Source organism: Cnephaeus nilssonii (genome assembly GCF_951640355.1).
Source record: "Cnephaeus nilssonii genome assembly, chromosome: 9".
In the NCBI taxonomy this organism is placed as follows: domain Eukaryota; kingdom Metazoa; phylum Chordata; class Mammalia; order Chiroptera; family Vespertilionidae; genus Cnephaeus; species Cnephaeus nilssonii.
The window spans coordinates 96,085,357-96,108,226 of record NC_137080.1 but is presented as its reverse complement, the minus strand read 5'-3'; the positions used below and the strand labels follow the sequence as shown (position 1 = coordinate 96,108,226).

Here is a 22,870-nt window from a genome sequence, read left to right as displayed (position 1 = left end):
GCACAGCCGGCCCTCGCACACGCAGTCGGCGGTGCCACATCCGGCTCAGTCTGTGTATAACCGGTGACTCCCCAAAAACGTACCTACAAGTGCCCCTTGGTATCTGAGGGGGATTGTTTCCGGAAGACCATCCCCACCCCCTTGCAGATACCAAAATCCCCCACGCTCAAGTCCCTTACAGAAAGTGGCATTAAAAAATAAATAAATAAAACGGCATGGAACAACGCATATACACTAGTCGGCCCTGTTTTCAGTCTGCAGTTGGTTGGATCTGCAGATGTGAAACCCGGAAAAGGAGGACCAACTGTATATTTGCGGGGGGGGGGGGGGGGGAATCTTGGTGTGAGTGGACCTGCGTAGTTAAAACCCTATTGTTCAGGGGCTAACTGTACAATGACCAAACCAGGAAGTAACACTGTACAGCGCTTCTCACTGACCTGCAGGCCTCCCTGGCTTTAGCCGGTGTCCCAGGACCCATCCCAGAAGCCCACATTGCACTGGGCTCTCGTGTCTTTTTAACTGCCCCCAATCTGTGACAGTCCTGAGTCTTTGTCTTCCATGACCTTGAAACTTTTGAAGAGTCCTGGTAAGTTATTTTACTTTTAAAAAATATTCTTATTGATTTTAGAGAGAAAGGGAGAGGGAGGGAGAGATAGAAACATCACTGATGAGAATCCCTGATCGGCTGCCTCCTGTACACCCCACTGGGGATGGAGCCCACAACCCCGGCATGTGCCCTGACTGGGAATGGAACTGTGGCCTCCTGGCTCATAGGTCGATGCTCAACCACTGGGCCATGCCAGCTGGGTCTGATAAGTTATTTTATAGAACGTCCCTCAATTTGGGTTTATCTGGTATTTTCACACAATTAAATTGAGGTCATGAGCTCTTGGCAAGAACAGCATGAAGTATGGTAGCAACCATACTTAGGTAAAAACTGAGTAATGAATCTAAGGTTTAGATTCATTCCCAAAAGACCAGTAGGGAATAAAATAAGGCTTTAAGGACATTCATACATTCATCTCGGGTAAAAACTGCTGTTTAAACTTTAACCCTGCTATTCTGGTTTCTGCACTCAATTACTTGCTTAAACAATAGGGTAGTTACCTCAGCCCCCAGACTGAGACCTGGAAACTCACATTAATCCATCCCACATCACAAAGGTCATTTTCCTGTGCCCGTGGACCAGAACCACAGGAGATGGATTCCCACTGACTCAGTGGCTCCAGGAGTTGACTACCTTCAGAGATTATTAACCCTGCTCAGTCCTGCTTTTGTACAATCTGCTTTCGCAAGATAGATCCACATTCCAATGTATTTAGAACAAAGGAAAATTCTTGTAGTTTAGGCCTTTAAAAGGACTGCCTACACCTAGGATGGCGCGGTCGTGAGGGTGGCCACCTGCGTGTGGTGCCCTCGCGGCCGTCCTGGCCAGTTCAATAAATCCTCGCCTGCTTTTTTAATCAATCAGCAGCCTCCGGTGGTCTTATTTTTGACTCCAGGGTTCGACCCCACAACACAGCACAGGCATGATGTTGGTCTTTGCAGTGCGTCACACAACGGGGCACAATGCCAGTGTGAGAACTTTGATCACGTGGTTTTAGGGAGGTGTTTTCTGAGGGAGCAGAGAATCCCTTTGTGCTCCTTGAAATCCCATCTGCTCTGCCCACGCAGGCAAGTCGTCCAGCCAGGAGGCTGGCACCTCTGGCTCCATCTCCCGCAGCCTCAGTGGCCATCGCCGGCCAGCCTGTGCCACAGCCGTCACTGCATTAAGTGGGAACCACGTTGGAGGGACTCACACCGCCCACAGGGCTGTGCATCGAGGCCTGTGCAGCAGCGCTGGGGCGAGAACTGTGTGCCCGGCCTGCATCTTGGCTGCAGCAGACAGCGCCCTGGCCTGGGTCTTGCCAGGACTGTGGAGAGGGTAGCGGGACTAGAAGGCCGGAAGGGAGCAAGGGAATGAAGGAGATCTGAGGTGAGAAGACACACACTCCTCTGTGAGCCATTAAAATCTATCGGCCACTTGCCAGAACCGGTTTGGCTCAGTGGATGGAGCGTCGGTCTGTGGACTGAAAGGTCCCAGGTTCGATTCCGGTCAAGGGCATGTACATTGGCTGCGGGCGCATCCCTGGTGGGGGGTGTGCAGGAGGCAGCTGGTCAATGATTCTCTCTCATCGATGTTTCTGGCTCTCTATTCCTCTCCCTTCCTCTCTGTAAAAAATCAATAAAATATATTTTAAAAAAAAAATCTATCGGCCACTCTAGAGCTGACTGGAAAATTCCATCTCTCTTTTGTTGATGGGAGGACTGAAGGCGTTATATGACTAGTTTCAGGGTTATGGTGATGCATTCCTTATCCAACCCAACCCCAGAGGACAATGGAGAACCTGCTCTGTTACTCCTGGGCCTTGTTGCTAGGGAGAGCCCTCCTTAGCAATGAGGATCACCCAGGGGGCGGTGCTGGGCTGAGTGCGGCTCACAGAACCAATGAGCCTGTTTGTCTGGGTGGTTCTCCTTTCCCCTGCTCGCAGCTGGGCTCCTAGTAGGACTCTTGAACTGAGAGGAAATGAATGGAAGCCTGTGCTAGGAGGCTCACTCCGTGCCCCACTTAGTGACCGGGCCAGGTGAGGCCTCTGACTCTAACCTTGGGACTGACACCTGCAAAGAGGGTCCTGGGTCCCATCCCCATGGGATTTTCCTACCCTTTTTGGGGAGCCCTCAAGCCGGGCTGCACCTCCTTCTTGGCAATCCCTCAGAGGTGTGACCTACGTTTGAGATAAGGATTGTCTCCAAACACTGGGACCTGTGTGCCACCCCCATACTGGGAGGGAGGGTGGAGGCCAGAAAAACCTGTTCCTCCATTTGCCCCAGCCCAGCTGCCAGGGAAACTCCCTGAAGGGTCCTGGGGAAGGGTGGGGGCTGAGGGGGTTATTTCGGGAGGGGGGCCTCTGACAACAGGTCTCCTGACAATGAATGCACGACTTACCAGACACAGGCATTTATTACTCAAAATGGAAAGAGGTAAGCAGGGCAAGGTCGTCAGGTCTTTTCTGGAGCCATCACGGGGGACAGGCCCAGACCCCAAGTCCTTCCTAAGCAGGGCAGGGCAGTGCAGAGCACAAAGGGGAGCCCTTCTGGGGGCAGTGGGAGATCTGGAGTGGTCTGGAGGGACATGGGAGGGACTCAGCGAAGCAGAGAGGAGGGGATGGGATAGCATGACAGACAGGGAGACCACTGTCTAATCAAAGAAATGTGAAGGGTCTAGAGAAATGTTTTTCCGAGCAAAGGGAACTAGGGGAGACCACTGTGGGAAGCCAGGGGATCCGGAGACACGGGGAGAGAGGCTGAGGCTGAGGCAGGGGAGGAGTGGGCGTCAGTGCAGCAGCCAGAGGCCAGCGCCGGCCAAGGAGGTGAGGAGGCCCAGGCCCAGGGCTGGGGCGGGCCGGGGGGCTGGGCTGTTGCAGTTGTCCTTCTCGCAGCAGGTGGTGTTATAGGTCAGGCCCAGCTTGTGGTTGGTTTGGTTCAAGGCCTCCCGACAGGGCTCATCAGGTGTGCCACAGCGAAGGTTGGAGAAAACCCACATCTTGCCTGGGGGTGGGAGTGGGCGGTGGTGTCAGCTGGGATGGGCGCCTGGGATGCTTGTGTCCACTCCCCCACCCCACGCACCCACTCAACCTCCTTTCCTCCCAATTCTGCCCCAGCGTCCCCTTCTTTTCTCCTCTCAGTCTCATCTTCCTGCTGACTTCCAGACCCTGCCCTTCACCCAACCCCAGTCCTGTCACTTGCCGGCCGGGATGCCTTGGGCCTGTTACTGCCGCTCTCTGGGGCTGTTTCTGCGGTACAATAACAGCCACATCATAGGGTTGTCACGAACATGAATTGAAACAATCCATGTAGAGACACAGAATGGGGCCTGGTACGTGATAATCTTTGGCCAAAAGTTCTCATTGCTGTCATTCTCTGTTCCAGCTCAGCCTTAGCCCCAGTTGGGCCTCAGCCTCAGCCATAGAGTCTCCCACCGGCCCCTGGTCCGCGCTAAAGAAGGGCAGATTACCGAGGTACACATTTGTTGTCAGGCATTTCTGTCCTGGTTCCAGACGGCAGGACGTCCGGTCCACGCAGCCCAGCACAGGGACCTTGTAGCAGGAGTGACAGCGAATGTCAGCTGGGAAGACACAAATCAGGCTGAGGTGATGGGGTGTCTGACTCACCTGGGGCTGAGCCGAGCGGGGGGTGGGGGGCGGTGGGGGGGGTAAGGTGGAGAAGAACCAGTGCAGTAGGTGTTCTGACCGGTTTGGTCTGACAGGGACAGAGCAGGTGAGCGATAGAGAAAAAGTGGAAGTGGGTGAGGGTGGAGTTGCTGCTCTGTGAACAGCCACACCCTAACTGCCTTTCTCCACGCCACTCCAGCTGGGGATGAGTCAGGAGGGCAGTGCTACCAACAACAACAACACGGGGCTGGGCTACATGGAAAGTGAGGATTCCATGGGGTGGAGGCGGTGGGAAGAAGAAAGAATTCGGAGGAGGTCACAGGTAGAGACTTAAAATAGGAAGAACTATTCAAAATTAAAATCATGGCCCTGGCCAGCTGAGCTCAGCGGATAGAGTGTCGGCCTGCCGACCTAAGGGTCCCGGGTTCGATTCCAGTCAAGGTACATGCCCTGGTTGTGGGCTCAGTCCCCAAGAGGGGGCATGCAGGAGGCAGCCGATCAATGATTCTCCCTCATCATTGATGTTTCTCTCTCTCTCTCCCTCTCCCTTCCTCTCTGAAATCAATAAAAATACATTTAAAATAAAAATAAAAATCATGGAGGATACAACACATGCAGAAGTGGCTTGGAACTTGAAGCTGGCAAGAAGGCCATGTGCGGCCAGCTTTAGCAATTTACGCTTCACCTCCTGTGCCCACCGAGGAGTGGGAAGAGGCACCGACCTGAATGGATCCTCTCCCCCAGGGGCTCTCCGCAGAAGGGAATACTATCCGGGGGACAGGCCAGACTCCGCCTGGAACAGAAGGCGGCAGCCCGGAGTTTCTGCCTCAGCCAATGCGAGGTCTGGGCACGCAGGGTTTGGTGAAGGAGGGATTTGGTCCAAGGGTGAACAAGCCTGTGGCTGCCCCTCACCCTGGGGGTAGCAGCCCTGGCACTCCCTGCCTAGAAGGGGGGGGGGCGGGGGGGAATCTCCCTGGTTCCCTAGGAGGTTCTAAGAGGCCGCTGGCACCTTCCAGAAAGCTTGTGACCCTGGGGGTACGGGCCCCCGAGAGGAGCAGGAGGCCACTAGGAAAGGCTGCTGCTCAAGGGACTGAGCATGAAGTCCCTGATGGAGCAGTTGACAGGCGGGGTGCAAAAGCAGCCCCAGGCGGGGTGCCTAGGCTCTGGGAGGACACCCTGCCGAGCGTGATGGAGGGAGGAGAAAGCAGGTAAGCTGGATGGGGGCTGGCAAGGGAATTAGGGTGGCCAAGAAGGGGGCACCTTGGACTGGGGAAAAGGGGACCTGGAACCCTGGCTTGATAGTGGGTCTTGGAGGTGGGAACATGAATCCTTGAGAAATGGAGCCAGGATCCAGTCACAGGGAGACCTGGTTCTGGAAGCACAGAACCCAGCCAATGGGGCCGGGGGTGCTGGGATCCTGAGGAGTGGGTAATGTGGGGTGGGGGGTGGGGCAGGGTATAAAGTCCTGACGGGGTGAACCAGGTCCTTGGGGCCCCAGGTGCTCACCTGAGACCCAGCAGAGCAAAGAAGACAGGACGAGCAGCAGAAGGCCTTTCATGGTGAGGGTCCTGAGAAGGGCAGCAACTGCAGCAAATGACTGAGTAGATTTCCGGGGATCCAGCTCTGGGAGCCCAATGGCCTTTTTCGCTTTTATACTCCAACAGTCCCTCCCTTCCCTGCTCTGGTGGCCCCTCCTCCCCATTATGGTGGGGAGGGGCTAAACAGGACTGGGTGGGGGAGGGGAGACGGGAGACAGAGGTGAGGGAGGTGGGGCAGGATTGGGTGGAATGTAGGTGAGCCATTTTGGTTCTTGGTTTCAGACCAAGGTGCTCCTCCTGGCGCCCCCCCGCCCACAGCCCTGCTTGCCCAGGCCTCTGTTCTCCCGAGGCATCACCAAAGGCCCCTGCAATGTTACAGCCCCCCCGCAGCTGCTGGCTCCTGGGAAATAGACAATTAGTGTGGCCCGCGATGACTGCCAATCTTGGATCCCTGGGGCCACTGGTAAAACACGTGGGCAGAGATTTTGGGTGGAAAGAGCCAAATTAATCTCAATTCAGCTCCTATTTGGTCTTCCCAGTCACTGCCCAGCCACAGGATTAGGGAGTAGGGTTTGTGATGTCACCAAGGATGTCTGTGATGTCACAGCAGCAGAGGCCTGGGCTGGGCTGGGCGGGTCTCAGTTGCACCGTCCAGCGAAGGCCAGTGAAGTCCTGGATGCGGAGCGTGTGCACCTGCTCCAAGGGGCCATCCAATCAGAACCTGCGGGTTTGGGAGGTGCGTGGCTGAGGGACCGCGTGGGCACGGAGGCAGGAGCTAACAGAACAGACAGTAAGATCGTGGAAAGTACTTGGTGTTCCCGTGCGTCAGCCCTCGTCCTGGGCGTTTTAGGAGTACGCGTTTCCTTCTCACAAGCCTCTGCAAGCAGGTGCTTTTGTAGCTGAGCCAACAGGCTTGAGAGGTTAGGCGACTTGCTCACAGCACGCAGCCAGCAGTGGAGGTCAGGTTTGGAACCCAGCCGGGATCCAGAATTCGTGATGCTCCGACCTGCTCGGCTGCAGGAGTGAAAGCCTGGGAAATGCGGGCGCCAACGCAGGGCGCGCTGCAGGGCGCGCTGTTCGAGGGCTGTGAGCTTGCCCCAGTGTTCCCAGAGGGATCCCGCAGAGCTGGCCCCGCCCCCTCTTATCGGAGCCCCCAGACCCGCCGACCCCCGCTCCTCCCCCCGCATTTCCCTCCGGTCTCCTCCGCTGATTCACTCGCCTCCTCTCCCCACCACATCCAGCCATGGCCCTGGTTCTGCCGCTGCTGCCGCTGCTGCTGTGGCGGGTTCAGGGGGACCCCGGGGCCAAGCTGTCGCTGGGGGATCGGCATGAACGAGGCAAGTCTGAGGCCCGGGGCGGGGGCGACTGCGGAGCAGGATGTGTGTGGGAAGATCCAGGACGGCGGGAGAGGCGGGGGGGGGGGGGGGGGGGGGGTGGGTCCTCCTCGCCTGTGGACTTGCCCTAACCACCGCCCCCCTCGCCGCCCCTAGTTTCCTTGGACGGCCGTCCCGGGGACCGGGTCAATCTCTCCTGCGTAGGGGTCTCCCATCCCGTCCGCTGGGTCTGGGCGCCCAGCTTCCCGGCCTGCAAGGGCCTGCCCAAAGGCCGCCGCCGGATCCTGTGGGTCTCCCCGAGCGGGACCCCCACCGTGTCTCCTGTCCAGCCCTTTGCCGGCCGCCTGCGGGCCCTGGACCACCCTGGAATCCGGCGGCTGGAGCTGCTGCTGAGCGCCGGGGACTCGGGCACCTTCATCTGCAGGGGCCGCCACGAGGACGAGAGCCACACGGTGCTCCGCGTGCTGGGGGACGCGGCCGACTGCAGGGGCTCCGGGCCCAGCCCGGGTAGGTCGAAGCCTCCGCGCGCGGGGGGGCTTCAAGCGGACACGCCTCCCCCCTCCGACGGGGAAGGAGCCGTGGCCGGGATTCCAGAGAGGGAGAGCTGCTGTCCGCCCGCGAACCGCTGACCACCCCGTCCCCGTCCCCCCAGGGTCCGTGTATCCCCTGCTCCTGATCCCCCTGCTGGGCGCCGGGCTGGTGCTGGGACTGGGAGCGGCGGGTGCCGTCTGGTGGCAGCGCAGGTGAGCTCGAGAGGCGGGGCCCGGCGGGCGGGTTTCGAAGACAAACGCCAGGTCTGGAGCCCTGGGTTGCGGTTTGGTTGGAGAATGGGGTGAGGCCACAGGCCGGTGGGTGGAGCCCTGGCGCGGGAAGCTCAGCAGGAGGCAGGATGAGAGCGGGGGCGGAACCGGTGGGGTGGAGCCTGCGTTCCCCTGCGGACCGAACCTGCAAGTTGCAGGGTTGTGGTGAAGAACCAGGGAGGCGACCCTGGCGGCTCTCAGAGACGATGATTGTTCCACACCCCTGACAGGCGCTCACCCCCACGCCCGCCGCGGCCACTCCCCAGATCTGGTGAGCCTAACTCCCCCTTTTCCTTTTCCTACCGCACATCCCGACCCCTCAAGTCCGAGTCTGAGCGCTTGCAGGGAGCAGCCGAGTTGGTCACCTTCTCTCAATCCTTCAGCTCTGTCCCCCCCATATAGTCCCACGAGTGAAAGCCGAGCCCCGGAGACCAGCAAAGGCCGAGGAGCCCAAGACTGCGGGGGACCTGGACCAGGAGTCGGTGAGGGCTTGGGGATGGGAGGGGAACCGGCCAGAATCCCTGAGAAAATTGGACCGAGAGACAGAGGCCTGGATTGCTAGGGAACCAGACTTCCGAGACACTCTGCCCTCCTGCCCACCTTGCAGAGCCTGCTCTACGCAGACCTGGATCGCGCGGCCCTCAGACGGCCCTGCCGGCTGTCCTCAGTGGTCCCTGCTGACTCCTCCACCATCTATGCGGTTGTCGTTTGAAGGAAAGCCTTCCTCCAAACTTCACAAGCTGGGGGCTCCCAGCTCTCCAGAATTCTTCGGCTCTCCCGGGGAAATGAAGGCACCATAGGATAGAAATGAGCACTAGACTGGGAGTCCGGAGACCTGGCTCCAGGCTGTCTCTGCCACTGAGCTTCTCCTGCAGCCACCCCACCCCTAGAGCCTCCACGTCTCCCTTACCACTGGTCCCTCTAAAGCTCAGAGACCTTTCCCACCTTAAGGCATCAGCCACTCCTAGAGTCGCTCCCTCCCTTCCAGTCAAGCTCCTCGAACCAGGGCTTACACCTGGCTCCTCCATGTTCTTCTCCTGCACTCTACGCCCAGGGGGCTGCCAGTGAGGTCCTAATGGCCACATTAGCATTCATCTGGCTTGGCTTGGCTTTTGATCACTCCCTTCTTTAAGCTGTTTTTCTTTCTTTTTTAAAAAAAACAAATATTTTATTGATTTTTTACAGAGGAAGAGGGAGAGGGATCTAGAAACATCGATGAGAGAGAAACATCAATCAGCTGCCTCCTGCACACCCCCTACTGGGGATGTGCCCGCAACCAAGGTACATGCCCTTGACCGGAACTGAACCTCAGACCCTTCAGTCCGCAGGCCGATGCTCTATCCACTGAGCCACACCGGTTAGGGCAAAGCTGTTTCTCTTTAATGCTGCTGCCTTCCTTCTGGACTCCTCTTCCTTCCTCCCTCCCGCCACGGTATCCCCACCGTTCTAGGTTTGCCCCTTCCTCTTCCTCTTCTGGGAAGTGATCCCCAGTGGCCTCAGCCCTCACCTTGGCAAATGACACCCAGAACTCTCCCGCTCAGGTGTCAGCTGAGGGGTTTCCAAACTGTCCCTCAGACATCCCTGTCTGTCTGGCCCTACACATTTTTCATACAGCATGTCCAAAACTCATTGTCATCTCCAAACCTCCCATCAGTCCTCCTCTGTATTCCCTCTTGATCAACCCTCTTGGCCGGGCCAGAAACTGAGTCATGCAGCATCCTTCCTGTCACACAATGAACCAAGTCCTTGTGTTCTGTTCTAACATCACTGTCAAACCCACACCCTTCTTCATGCCCGCCCTGCCACCTGCGTGTATGCTCCTCGTTTCCCTGGATTACCCAGAAACCCACCTCATCCTTTTTCCCTTGCCCGCCTCCCTGAAGGCAGGTAGATCCTTCCCAAATATAACCTACTTCTGACAGCCTGTATTTCAGATCTGTAGTTTCTTTCCTTAACCGTCAGCCCTGGGCCCAGGGGCCTTGGCTTTGGGTACACAGTACTACGGCACTTTGCCTCCTCTCTAGGCTTATCTGTCACATCACACACACACAACGCCAGCCGTGGAGAACCCCCCCCCCCACACACACACCCCCACCCCGCTGCAGGCCCCAAGCGCTGTGTGCCTCTGTCCGGTGCAATGCCCTCTTCATGGATTACACTTTCCCCTCCTCTCCACTGCCTGCCTGCTAGTTCTTACTAATCCTCAGGACTCAGTTCAGTGCCGCCTCTGGGAAGCCATTCCGACCCCTCGCCACCCTGCACGCATTTTGATGCCCTGGGAGACCCCTTGTTCTCTCGTAGCAGCAGCCTCCTGTGACTTGTTCCCTCACAACCTGTCTTCCGTTGGTAAGCGATGTTCAAGCATCGTGAGTTCCCGGGAGCAGGAGACTGGCCCTTTTCACATCACTGCTAAGCCTCAGTAAATGAGTGAATAAAAATTAATATTTCTGCAAGTGTTATTTCTTCCTATCAGCTATGGGTGGGTTAGTAATCTACCAATCTCTGAATCATCTGAGATTTAGATAAATTCAGCAAGTGACCCACCCATGCGCTCTCTCCTCTGCCCTGTACATGCTCGCGCCCAAGCACCCATGACACAGGGCTGGGCAATGAGTCAGCGAGTGCCTAATGAGGGTTTGAGGAATGAAAGAGGCCTCCTTCCCTCACTATCCCCAACCTCAGGTTTCAGCCCTGCCCCTGTCCCTCTGCCCCAATAAAACAGCAGCCACAGCCCAGTCTGAAAGGTCAGTTCTATTTTATTAGTTCTGAGAGAGAAGACTCACCCAATGATGTCTATCCTTTCCCCACACTATGCCCTCCCCCTACCTTGGGACCCTGTTCCCACTATTCACCATCCTTTCTCTAATTCTCCTGCCCCTTCTACTCCCTACACTGCCCTACCCCTGACCAACCAAGACCCCAAGGCCAGGCCCTCAACTGTGGGGGCGTGTGCTGAGTACCAGGCAGAGGGAGCTGAGCCCAGCACCTGCCTTCTCCAGTTCAGAGCAGGACACAGGGACCAGGGTGACATCGGAGAGCTTCTGCAGTGCCTGCAGGGAGGACATGGGATGGGGAGATGGAGTGAGACAACCACACACCCCGTGCAGCCAGATCAGAATGGTCCCACTCAGGCTTCTGGGTAAGGACTCCCTCCCTGCTCCTCCTACGAAGGCCTGAGATGCCTTTCTCTGGTTGTTGTTGGGGCTTCTGTCTCCCCTCACCTCCTGGCTGTTGGGCAGGTCCCCCCCTCCACGGTGCAGGAGGAAAGGGGGCACCCCGGGCAACCCAGGGCGCAGAAAGAGACAGTCAGCGGCTGCGTCATCTGGGAGGGTCAGGGAGGCGTAGGGGTGGTCCGTCAGCACCGCCATGGCCTGGTGTAGAGGAAAGAGGCAGCATTCAAGTCTCAGAGCCTCTGCACCCCGAGCCTGGCTGCCCCCACCCCCAGGCTGAGTGCTCGGACGGTTACGTTGGTGAAATAATCATGACGCAGCACATACTGCGAGTCAGACACTCTTCTAAGCGCTTGAGTTACCTTTGCTAATTTCCACCTCAGATTCACACGCAGTCCTTCCACCTGCAGCCTCTTCTCCCATCTCCCCTTCTCCAGCCCCCCATCGGCCCCAAGCACCCTTCAAATCACAGCTTAGATGCCCCTCTGGGGATTTTGGAAGACCGTGTGAATGTGAACCGACTCTGTTCCCTGAGCTCCCATCGCCCTGTCCAGCTACACTCCGTTTTCACAGATGACCTGCACCCGGAGGGCAGGGGCCGGGGCTAATTTTCGGAGCCTCCCAGCCCCGCCTCCCTGGCCCATAGCCGCGCCCACGACCCTGGGCCTGGCCCCGCCCCGGCCCCGCCCCTGCTCACCCGGACCGCCTTTTGGGCAGCGTCGCTGCTCCCCGCCACCACCGTGCGGGGTCCCCCCATGCCGCAGAAGCTGCGCAGGTGGCAGGGGCTGGAGACCGGCACTGTGGAGACGGCGAAGTCCTAGGGGGACGAGGGGAAGTCCTCAGGGACCGGGAGGGTGACGGAACACCCTCAACATTTCCCTCCACCGCCCCGCTCTCGGCCTCTCCCTCCTCGGCGCCCTGCACCCCCTTCCCAAGGCTGGCCGCTCCTCACCCGGAACGTGTCGGCCACGATCTCGGCTCCTCGGTGGTTGGTCCACTTGGAGAGGCCCACGAAAAACTCCCGGCCTGCGCCCCGAGGCCAAGAGGTTTAAGGGCGGGGTGGGTGGGAAGAGTTGGAACAAGACCCGAGACGGCCCGGTCTCCCAAACTCTGCGTCCCCGGTCTCCCAAACTCTGCGTCCCCGGTCTCCCAAACTCTGCGTCCCCGTGCCCAGCTCCCGGGACGGGCCCCCAGCCTCACCGGTGAAGAGGACATCAGTGCCATCCAGCGTCGCGTTCTCGTCCCCCATCTCCACAATCCGGAGCCCCAGGTCCTGGAGGGCTTTGCGGACTCCATCCACCTGAGGGCGAGGGGAGGAGCGGGGCTGAGACATTCCCGCCCCCCCCCCCAATTCTTCCCTGAAGCCTCGGAAGCCCAGCCCCCCCCCCCCGCGCCCCCTGGCGTCACCTCTGGCCTGCGGGCAGGACTCCAGGGCCGCGTGATCAGGGCCGTGTCCCCCTGGATCACGGCGGTGTCGCCGAGCAGCGGTCCCAGCGGCAGCGACTCTTCAGGAGGCAGTTCGAGCAGCTGTAGCCCCAATCGCTGCCTCAACTTACCCCCCAGCACCCCGTGCTCCCGCTGAGCTTTAGCCAGGTCCAGGGCGGGGAGGCCAGCCCCCGCACCCTCCCCCGACGCCAGGCTCTCCGGGACCCCGCGGATCAGGGCGTGGGAGCAGCGGCCCAGCCCCTCCCCCGGCGTCCCCATCCCATCCACACAGTCGCCCCTCCGGCAGCGCTGATTTCTCAGTTTCCTCCTTTTACTTCAGCTGTCTGGGAGAGGAGACAGAATGGGGGTGCGGGGGAGAGAAAGAGAACGCCGAGAAGGGCGTGGGAAGGTGGTTAGGAACCGGGGTCTTCCTCCGGCCGCCTCTGGCACCCCTCCCTCTCCTCTCCTCCTCCGGCAGACCTTCCCCGGCTGCCCACCCAACGCCCGCACCATCGCCATTTGCTGCTCTGGGGGAGTCCGAGGGGCAAGATCAGGACCCCGTCATCTCCCAGACACCTGTTGCCCCTGCTCGGGGGCTTCGTGCGGTTCCTGCCCGGCGCCCCTCTTGGCAGCCGCTAGGATGCGCTCACTCCCCAAAAATGCAGCGGCCCCGCCCCCTTAACCCTCAGCTGCTCGCGCTGTGCAGACCCGAAGTGCGGCGAGGCACCCACTAGGGTTATGGGACCGGAGGCAGCTGGGGAGAGGGCCTGGGGGTGGAAGTCTAGGGTCCAAACGAGAAAGGGAGAGAGGGGCAAGGGGGGAGGAATCAGAGTCACAGGAGTTAAATATCATCTCCGCCCCAGCGGGTCACTCAGCTCCCAGCGCCACCCAGCCTAAACCAGACCGAGTCCCGGAGGACTGGGAGAGGTCGAAGAGGGAGTCTGAGGGCGGGGGAGCGGGGGCGTGGTTCCGGGGCGCGGGCGCCGCTCCAGGCTCCAGGCTCCAGGACCCTGTCCCTTCCCTCCGCTCTGTCTTCCCCAAAGTCCACCCCATTCAGCTCCGCAACTCAAACGCCGCCCCCCCCCCCCCCGCACTCTGTCCGGCGCAGGCACGGGCCCGGTACCCCGATTCCGGCCCCAACACAGTCCGGGGAACACCGCCCGCTCCAGACTCACCTCCAGCGCCCACCCTACTCCTGCCGTTCGCTGATCTCGGCTGGGGTCCCAACCCCCGCGAGGACAGAGTTGGTGGAGAGGAGTCCTGCTCGTCAAGCCTCGGGGGCTGGAGCTTTCGCGGCGAGGAGCCCCGGGGTAGGCGAGGCCCGGGGCCGCGGTGGGGCAGGGGCTCGGCGGTCTGGCGGCTCCGGGGCATTGTCTAAGCGGGACAGGGCCGGGCTCCGCAGACCACGCCCATCCGCCCGCGACGCCGCGCCCACTCCACCAGGGCTGCGCCCCCCTTCTCAGAACTCGGCCCCGCCCGGCGAGCGTGGCTCAGGCCCACCCAGACATGGCCGCCCCTTCAGGCTGGGCAGCAAACGCAGCATGGACCCACAAGACAAGGCGACAATGGGTTGGCAGTAAAAATGGCAAAATCACCGCCAGCACCCCTTCTAATTCCTGGCTTCTGCCGGAGCTCAAGGTCACTGACCCACCCGGCATTCGCGTTACCCACATTTCGAGCCCCCTTTGTGTAATTACAACACTAGATTTTCATTCTGTATTTTATTACTGAAATACATTGTCCTACCAATCAACCCTACCCCACCCCGCGGTAAAAATCTCACCCAGATCCCCCATCCTTCCCTTCACCCCCGGGCAGCCTGCACAAGTCTCCAGCATTCACTGCCCACTGGACATTTTGGAGTGTGCCCCTTGGGGGCCTTTGTGGGGGACATGGAGGGCAGGGCAGAGGGAGCCCCGAAGGAGCCTATTTGAGGGCCTTGGCCACTTGCTCATAGGCCAGCTCAATCTCCTCATCATCCGGACAGGTGGAGGCGAACTCTTCGCGCGCATAGGCATTGCGCAAGTACCGATGCACTCCACGGAACCCCTCGGGGATGGAGAACCCGCGGTACTTCTTACACACCACCTGGGGGGGGGGGGGGGGGGAGAGGAACACACGTTAGCCTCCGGGAAGCGGAGTGGCTGCGCCGCTGTGGTCTTTCTCTCACCCCAGCCTCCTTGGCCGGGCGCTAAGTCTCCACCATCTAGCTTTTCCTGTGATTCCTACCTGCCCCGTGAGTCATCTTCTCCAACTGGCGTTCTTAGCTCTTTACTGTGGTACACGGTCTTCACTTCTCCTCTCCTTACTGATAACAAGCCCCTTTCAGGCCAATTCCAATGGCACTACTTTTCTCCTCTGGGTTTTATTGAGCTATCATTCACAAACGATTACATTTTTCTCTTGAAATTTCCACAGCGACTTTTCTCTTGGTTTCATTTGGGGCAAGGACTAATCATCACACAACTCTGCCTTTCAGAGTTCAACAGGCAGCTCTGTGGCAGACTAACATCGGGCCCAGATTCCACAAACTAAAACCATAGCTTTAGGCTGCGACAAAAGATGGGAACCAACAGTTTTCATCTGCCACAAGCAACAGTCTTGTGGGCAATGACCGCTGAGAGGAAGGGGTGCGTTTGCTGTTAGTAGCCATCCACAGAGCCCGCCCAGAGAAAGAGATCGCTTTGGAGTGGTGGTCCTGGGCAGCCACCCCAGCCGCTCCCCTCCCCCACCATGGCCACCCACCTGCACAATGTGGAGCTTTGGCAGCAGGTTACAGTCAGCCAGAGTGAGCTCATTTCCATCCAGAAACTTCCTCTGAGAGATGCCCTCGTCCTCAGCACTGGTCTCGTCCACTTCCTCCGGGAGGGGGGACGCCAGGTAATTGTCTAACACTTTCAGGGCTTTCAGGAGCCCCTTCTCCAGGTCTGCACAGAGAGGGCATGGCAAGAGCCCGGATGACTGACACAGAAGGTCAGGGCAGGTTGCTGAGAGGCTGAATACTAATGCTGCGGCCAGTCCAAATGGACAACAGCTATGTCCTCAGCTTTCTGTTACTGTAAGCACTTTATATACAAAAACTCATTTAATTCTCACATCAACCCACAAAATAGGTATTGTCCTCATTTTATAGATCTGGAAATAGATTTATAGAGAGGTTAAATGAATTGCCTGAAGTCACCCAGCTAGTAGGATCTGTACTCAGGTAATCTGGATCTAGAGTCACTGTTCTTTTTTTTTATTTTTAATATATTTTATTGATTTCAGAGAGGAAAAGAGAGGGAGAGAGATAGAAATATCAATGATGGGAGAAAATCATTGATTGGCTGCCTCCTGCACTCCCTACACTGGAGATCAAGCCCACAACCTGGGCATGTGCCCTTGACCAGAATCGAACCTGGGACCCTTCAGTCCAACACTCTATCCGTTGAGACAAACCGGCTAGGGCTAGAGTCACTGTTCTTAAGCACAACCCTGTTCTGCCAGAAAACAGGCCAGCAGCCAAGCCAACCCAATTAACGACCCCAGTCGAGCAGAAGAGGCCAGGGGAGAAATGAGAGATGCTCAAAAGAGTCATGGCCAATGAGAATGCAAGGAGAGATGGGGGTTAAGCCAACACGTCGCCCTTGACGTTGAGATCTGAATTTCTAAGTGCTCCAAATGCCTCCCATGCCCTGGATCCTCTCGTTCCTTCTGGGACCCAGGCCCCTGGCCCACAGGACTCACTGTCATTGAGTGCTGGGTTTGAGTTCTTGATGTAGGCAGAAAATTTGGCAAATATGTCCAGGCCAGCTGTGTTTGATTCAGGGTTCAGAGCTGCCAGCTTGGGGTACCTGAAAGCCAACGGGAGAAATAAGAAATCTTCCTGGGAGGAGCCTCAGCCCCCTGCCTCAGCCCCTAAGAAACCATCTGGTTTATTTTTTAATCCTCACCCCAAGGAGTGAGGATATTTTTCCCATTGATTTTCAGAGAGAGTGGAAGGGAGGGGGAGGGGCAGAAAGAGAGAAAAAAAAAGAAACATCTATGTGAGAGAGACACATCGATTAGTTGCCTCCTGCTCGCCAGGGATTGAACCTGCAACCCAGGTACATGCCCTTGACCAGGAATCGAACCTGGTTCTTGGGCTGACACTCTAACCACTGAGTAACCGGCCAGGGCGCCATCTGTTTTTTATTTCTTCAGAGCCTCCCAGCTCCCCCCAACCCCCCTTCCAAGTGCCCCAATACCTGGGAGGACACAGCACTGCCTCCAGAAATTCCTCAATCTTGTTGGTGTCTGTGTGCACTTCGGTGCCGTACAACAGGAAAGGGAGCTGCCCTCCTGGGCACAGCTTCTGCACTGTCTCGGTTCGCCTGTAGGAGAGAGGCCAAGCATCGGGACAGGAAAAGGGGGGCAGAGAGAACCAGAAAAGGGAGATGGAGGGATGTGGGAAGAGAAAGGGGCTCTTGGGAGAAAGGAAAAAGTTCAGGATGGAAGACTCGGGTGACTGAATGTGTGTGTGTGCTTATGTGCGAGCACAAAGGGTGTTTCGAGGAACAGACGTGGGCCTACCTCTTGGTGTCAACCGTGGTGACGTTGAAGGTGACTCCCTTGAGCCAGAGCACCATGAACAGCCTCTGGGAGAAGGGGCAGTTCCCAATCTTGGCTCCGTCACTGCCAGCCTGAAAAGCAAGCCCCACCTCAAGTTAGGCCTGGTGCACCCCACCAACCCCAGGCCATTCTGGGCACATCCTATTCCCAACCCCCCTCCCACCCCCCCACCCACACACGTCTCTCTAGAACTGGGTTCTCCACCCTGGGCTCGGTCAAATCTAGAGCAGATCAGCGGAAACATTTTGTACAAAGGTTGGCTTCTGGTTTTCCAAATACTTAAGTATAGGCGAGAGGTGGGCAGAGGGAGGGGCTGTGGAGAAATGAAAGGATGGACCCCGGAGAGGGAAGACTAACAGTAGCGTAGTTCAGTTAGTACTCTCTAAGTCCTTTCCACACACAAACTCATTTTCATTCTCAGCCCAGCCCATGCAGTAGCCCCAGAGAGGGACTTTGGTGAGGCCAGAGATGCAGGCTAGCGGCCTGGGTTCGGGCTGGAGTGGAGCCTGAGGCCGAGGGGCGGGGCAGGGCCTGCAAGCAGAGCCCGGTTCTCCATACCGCCACCCGCGCTGTTTCCGGGCAGCTGCGGGGAGTCAGGGGCTCACAGCCTCGCCCTAGAGCTGGAGAGGGGCTGCTCTCCAATTGGCAAGTGGTGACCTCATCCCTCAAGGGACACCTCCCCCTGGGCTCGGGTGATTCATTTCATCGGTGTCTCCAGCCTTAGCAGCTTCCTTCCTGCCCAGGAGTGGGGGCAGGGGCCTGTGAGGGGGGCCGGTGGTAAGGCCACCTTCCTCTTCCCCGCATTGCCTGCTGGGGCTCCGCACAGCTCCTCTGGCTGCAGAGAACCCTCCTCACACAGGACCCAGGGCCAGAGCCTCTGCAGCACAGACTCACCGCGAGTGAAAACAGCCCCTGAGGCGAGTGTGAGAGTGAGGTGGGACCGCACCTGGGGCCGGCCGGCACCTCACTGAGTGAGGGGACGACGGAATGGCCGCCTGAGAAGTCAAGCATAAAGCCGAGGGAGAAACAGGCAGGAACACACAAAGACAAGACGAACAAAAGGGGGGAGCGGAGAGAAAGGGAGCAGGAAGGGGAGGGGGTGGGGACACTAGGCAGACAGAAGACGGAGTCCGCCAGGGGAAGGAGGGCGACGAGATGAGGTCCAGAGAGGGGAGAGGCACAGCCCTAGTGGGGAGGGAGCAGGGGGGAACGGAACGGTGAAGGCCGGGCCTGCGGTTGTTGCTGTTGTTTTTTAATTGATTTTAGAGAGAGAGAGGAAATGGGGTGGGGGGGGGGGAGGGGAGAAGAGAGAAACATCGATGTGTTGTTCCACTCATTTATTCATTCATTGGTTGATTCTTGTATGTGCCCTGACCGTGATCGAACCTGCAACCTTGGTGTATTCGGACAACACTAACCAACTGAGCACCTGGCCAGGTCTGGCCTGCGGTTTTGATACCCAAATGCTATGGCCACGTCTCCGCATCCACACCCAGGAGAGGAGAGTTGGGCAATTCTTTCTCTCCTGCTTCTACAACCTCTCGACCCTAAGGCCCTCGCCCAGCCTCCCCTCGGTCTGATCTCTCACCCAGCCTGGACTCCCATCTCCGCCCTTCCTCCCGCTCCCAAGCCCCAGCCCTTCGCCACCATCCTCTGCAGCAGTTTCTTCACTCCACTCCCACTCCGTGTCCTCCAGCCCACTTTCCCAGTGGGCCTCTTCCCGCTGCCAGGCCTCCCCACCACACACACTCACACACACACTCACACTCACATACCCCCACTCACACACTCACACACACACTCACACTCACATACCCCCACTCACACACTCACACACACACTCACACTCACATACCCCCACTCACACACTCACACACACACTCACACTCACATACCCCCACTCACACACTCACACACACACTCACACTCACATACCCCCACTCACACACTCACACACACTCACACACACTCACACACACACACTCACTCACATACCCCCACTCACACCCACACACACACTCACACTCACACACCCCCACTCACACCCACCCCCACTCACACACACACTCACACTCACACACACCCACTCACACCCACCCCACTCACACACACACACTCTCACACACCCACTCACACACAGACACTCACACAGACACACCCACTCACACACACAGACACACCCACTCACACTCACACACCCCCACTCACCCCCTCACACACACACACCCCACTCACACTCACACACACATCCACTCACTCACACACACTCACACACACCCACTCACACCCACACTCACACACACCCCACTCACACACACACACACTCTCACACACCCACTCACACACAGACACTCACACAGACACACCCACTCACACACACAGACACACCCACTCACACTCATACACCCCCACTCACCCCCTCACACACACACACCCCACTCACACTCACACACACATCCACTCACTCACACACACACCCACACACACTCACTCTCACACACACACTCACACACACACCCCAGTCACACTCACACACACACACTCAAACACCCACACACACACTTCTCCAAGTCTCCCCCTGCCCCTCACCCTCCTAAGGCCGCATGTGCTGGTGTTTTCCTCTGTTCCTCCCACACCCTCCTACCCTCCTACCCTCCTACCCTCCTACCCTCCTGCCCTCCTTCCCTCCTTCCCTCGGCCTGCGCCCCCCCCAGGACCCCTCCCCTTTCTCTGCCGTGTGGTCCTTCCGGCTGGTGGCAACTCGCACTTGTACTAACTTCCCAGGGTTGAGCCTAGAATTCTTTCTCCGCCACGTCAATCGCCTTCCCCTGCGGACCGGCCCTCCCTCCCATCCCGAAGGCTGCAGGTGGCGGGGCGGCGGAGGGGGCCGGGTCGGGCCGGCCGGAGGGCAGGGGCCGGGGGAGGCTCACCTTCACGAACAGCTCGACCTGCGGCTGCTCCTCGGCCATGGTTGCGACGGGGACCAGGAAGCGGCCGTCGCGGGGGAGCTGGGCGGGGCCGGAGGGCGGGTCTCTCGGGCGGAGGTGCTGGGCCCGGGCCCGACGCCCCTCGGCACCGCACTAGCCGGGTCGGACCGGACCGCTCGCGCCACACTCGGCCGCCCACCAGCCCGCGACCTCGCCCGGCTCCGCGGCCGGTCCGCTCCCGGATCGAGGCGCTGACTCACCGGCCGGCCCCGCCTGGAGCCTGGGGAGGGGACGAGAGGGGCGGGCCCGGGCCCGGGAGGGGGCCGGGAGGTGGGGAGCGCCTCGGCCCCCCGGAGGGAGGGAGGCGGCGCGGGCCCGGTTCCCCGGCTCCATCGGGCGGGACTCCCCACCCCGCCCTCCTGGGAGCTGGGCACCCACAGGTGGCCCCGGAGGCCCCGGGGAACTCGGGGAGACTTGAGGACGGGTGGTCCGTCGTTTATCCCTCTTTCCGAGCTCCTTCCAGATTTCAGTCCGGTTCTAGGGTGGGGGAGAGAGTGGTGAAAGGTGGGGCCGGGGGTGGGCAGACACCCAGACCTGTGCTGGGACCCCGAGGCCGAGCGCACCCCTGGGGAGGTCTGCTCCCCTCTGAAGCCCTCAGCTTCAGTGCTGCCACTTCTGCCCCCGAATGGGCCCTTCTTACGGACAGGTTGCTTTGGAGATGGGGTGAAAGGGTGAGGTCGTTTTGACCCCAGGAATCCTGGGGGGAGCGGGGGGCGGCAGAGGGGCAGCTGGCCCTCTCCTGGGTAAAAAGCGAAGATCAGCCAGAGCAGGCAGAGTGAGTGGACTCTTCGGGGACACACATGAATTGGGCCGCGGGAGAGTAGCCCGTGCCCTCCCCGTCACCTTGACTTTGGAGGTCTGTAGACTATGACCTGCTGAAAGACAGCCCAAGAATATGTGCTCCGAACTGGGTGCTTTCCAGCCCCTGCATCTGACGCTCCTATCCAGCCCCCCTTCTTTCGTCCTCATCCACCTCTGTCCAACAAAGACCTACAGTTCCAGAAGAACTTGGTGGAGTGAAGGACACAGGAGCAAAACAAAGCCTGACACTTGAAAAGATGGAGGAACTTGGGCAGGAGTGGGGCGGGTGACAGGGTGCTGGAGACCAGCAGTTAGTGGTTTCCTCTCCTGCTTCCTCTTCTGTGGGTTTGCGCCTGGGGGGGGGGGGGGGGTCGCTAATCTTTCCTCCCAGGGAGGGATGGATACCTTTGGTGTTTGCTCCTTTGGGTTGTAACATCCTATAATGAGGTGGAATGGTTCCTAAGTAAAGAGGATTCCTTCCATGGTAACCCTCAAACCTGCACACAGGCCCCCTTCCAGCTGAGGGAGGTCACAGCGGCCCTATTCCCGGGTCCTCTTGGGCTCCAGCTTGTCAGTGTCCCCCAGAGAAGCTGCCCCACAAAGATGTCCCCTCAAGCAAGTGGGGCCAGCCCTGAACTCAGGCAGGTTTGGCAACTTCTCCCGCCTCTTTTCTTTCCCACCGCTTTATAGCTAGAGCTGCCCTGATCATCAATATTGACTTTGGCCTCTGGCGTGGCTATCCACAAGGGATGTTTTGCCTTAATCTCCCAGGTGACAGGTGATGCTGCCCTCTCCTGGTACCATCCAGCAATGCCCCAAATCCTGCTTCAGAGGTCTCCCCCCCCCCCCCCCCCCCATTTCATCTGCTTGCCCCCGATTTTCTCCGGTCTCAGTATCTCCCCTTTCCTTTTCTGGGCAGGTTTTTCTTTCCACTCTCTCCCCTTCCGGGGCTTGGTAAACCAGTCCCTAATCTCTCCCACCCCAGATTGGAAGGTGTCCCTCCCAGACACTCCTCAGACACGCCTCACAGCCTTCTCCAGGTTTCCATAGTTCCATTGCTCAACAGTTTGCCAAGGGTAACCATTAACCTTGCCCTTAACTAGCTTCCCCACCTATCTCGATAGAGGGGATTCTCCAATCATTGTTTAGCAGAGCCAGGTTACCCCACCATCTTTCCTAAAGTCTTGGGTGGGATCTCCCAATCTCAGAGCACCCAGGACAAAGCTGGGAGGAATATGGATCTTAAGGGATCTGTTTCTTTTTTTTGTGTGTGTGTGTGTGTGTGTGTTTTTGTTTGTTTGTTTCTTAAAGGTATGCATTTATTTCTGTTCACAATCTCCTTGCTTCTCCTACACTCACACACACTCAAAAGTTAGCTTCATGGAGCTCAGACTTATGTTCATTACTTTGAGTCCACCACCCAGAGTAGGCACTACATAGTTGCTGTAGGAATGAATGACACCCCTCTGTCCTTACAGGGTGTGTGTGCACAGGGGTTGGGCATGTCCCCAAAGGAGTGTAGGTGTTCTTATCAGGTCTACTCTGTCAGGATTGGGTGCAATTCCAACGCTTTCACTTCGGGGTGGGGTGGGCCTGAAATTATAAACTAGGCCCTGTAGTGGCCCCGTGGGGTGTTCATACACTGTACCCAGGAAATCCGCAGAGGAGGGCTGAGATACGAGTCTCACTTAATTTCTGCTTATTTGTTTATAACACTCACATAGCTCTTACTACGTTTGCCAGGCACTGTTCTAAGCTCTTTATAAATAAACCAAGAGGAACAAATATTAACTTAGAGTTGTTGACACAGTTGAATTGCTGTTGCTTATCTCCACTCTCCGGAAAAAACAATGCGCCTCTGGCCCTTTAAAGTCGTTCTCCCCCCCAGATTCCCCCTCCCCCGGCAAAGCCCCTGGAACAGTCTCCGAGGCTAGGACTCCAGCTCGGCTTCCGGCCTCCTCCAGGCTCCACCCCGGGTTAATCAGATCCCGGAAACCCTGGGGCAGAGGCCCGG

The 22,870-nt window shown here is 58.3% G+C and overlaps 4 protein-coding genes across 6 annotated transcripts; 1 reads left to right on the top strand and 3 right to left on the bottom strand.

Moving 5' to 3' along the window:
* Positions 1 to 2,982: 2,982 nt before the first annotated feature.
* Positions 2,983 to 6,055, bottom strand: LY6G6C (lymphocyte antigen 6 family member G6C). The gene is made up of 3 exons (XM_079780318.1): positions 5,718 to 6,055; positions 4,055 to 4,165; positions 2,983 to 3,588 (listed from the first exon to the last, which is right to left on the bottom strand). The coding sequence occupies exons 1-3, from the start codon at positions 5,911 to 5,913 to the stop codon at positions 3,374 to 3,376; spliced, it is 522 nt and encodes a 173-aa protein (XP_079636444.1). The 5' UTR covers positions 5,914 to 6,055; the 3' UTR covers positions 2,983 to 3,373.
* A 112-nt stretch (positions 6,056 to 6,167) lies between these two features.
* Positions 6,168 to 8,627, top strand: MPIG6B (megakaryocyte and platelet inhibitory receptor G6b). 3 transcript variants are annotated; one of them, XM_079780314.1, is made up of 7 exons: positions 6,168 to 6,485; positions 6,991 to 7,086; positions 7,240 to 7,590; positions 7,736 to 7,826; positions 8,114 to 8,154; positions 8,286 to 8,365; positions 8,491 to 8,627. In XM_079780314.1, the coding sequence occupies exons 2-7, from the start codon at positions 6,993 to 6,995 to the stop codon at positions 8,593 to 8,595; spliced, it is 762 nt and encodes a 253-aa protein (XP_079636440.1). In that variant the 5' UTR covers positions 6,168 to 6,485; positions 6,991 to 6,992; the 3' UTR covers positions 8,596 to 8,627. The 3 variants fall into 3 exon arrangements, with proteins under 3 accessions (XP_079636440.1, XP_079636442.1, XP_079636441.1); XM_079780316.1 differs by having other exon boundaries at positions 6,168 to 7,086; positions 8,267 to 8,365; XM_079780315.1 differs by lacking the exon at positions 8,491 to 8,627 and having other exon boundaries at positions 6,168 to 7,086; positions 8,267 to 8,472.
* DDAH2 (DDAH family member 2, ADMA-independent) lies at positions 7,830 to 14,056 on the bottom strand. Its single transcript, XM_079780313.1, has 8 exons — positions 13,654 to 14,056; positions 12,461 to 12,822; positions 12,254 to 12,353; positions 12,006 to 12,079; positions 11,751 to 11,870; positions 11,105 to 11,254; positions 10,870 to 10,933; positions 7,830 to 8,028 (listed from the first exon to the last, which is right to left on the bottom strand). The coding sequence occupies exons 2-8, from the start codon at positions 12,755 to 12,757 to the stop codon at positions 7,958 to 7,960; spliced, it is 876 nt and encodes a 291-aa protein (XP_079636439.1). The 5' UTR covers positions 12,758 to 12,822; positions 13,654 to 14,056; the 3' UTR covers positions 7,830 to 7,957.
* A 128-nt stretch (positions 14,057 to 14,184) lies between these two features.
* CLIC1 (chloride intracellular channel 1) lies at positions 14,185 to 20,263 on the bottom strand. The gene is made up of 6 exons (XM_079780317.1): positions 19,999 to 20,263; positions 17,030 to 17,139; positions 16,705 to 16,830; positions 16,205 to 16,311; positions 15,224 to 15,405; positions 14,185 to 14,566 (listed from the first exon to the last, which is right to left on the bottom strand). Exons 1-6 carry the CDS (start codon positions 20,035 to 20,037, stop codon positions 14,405 to 14,407), a joined length of 726 nt encoding a protein of 241 aa, XP_079636443.1. The 5' UTR covers positions 20,038 to 20,263; the 3' UTR covers positions 14,185 to 14,404.
* Between the last annotated feature and the right edge of the window lie 2,607 nt (positions 20,264 to 22,870).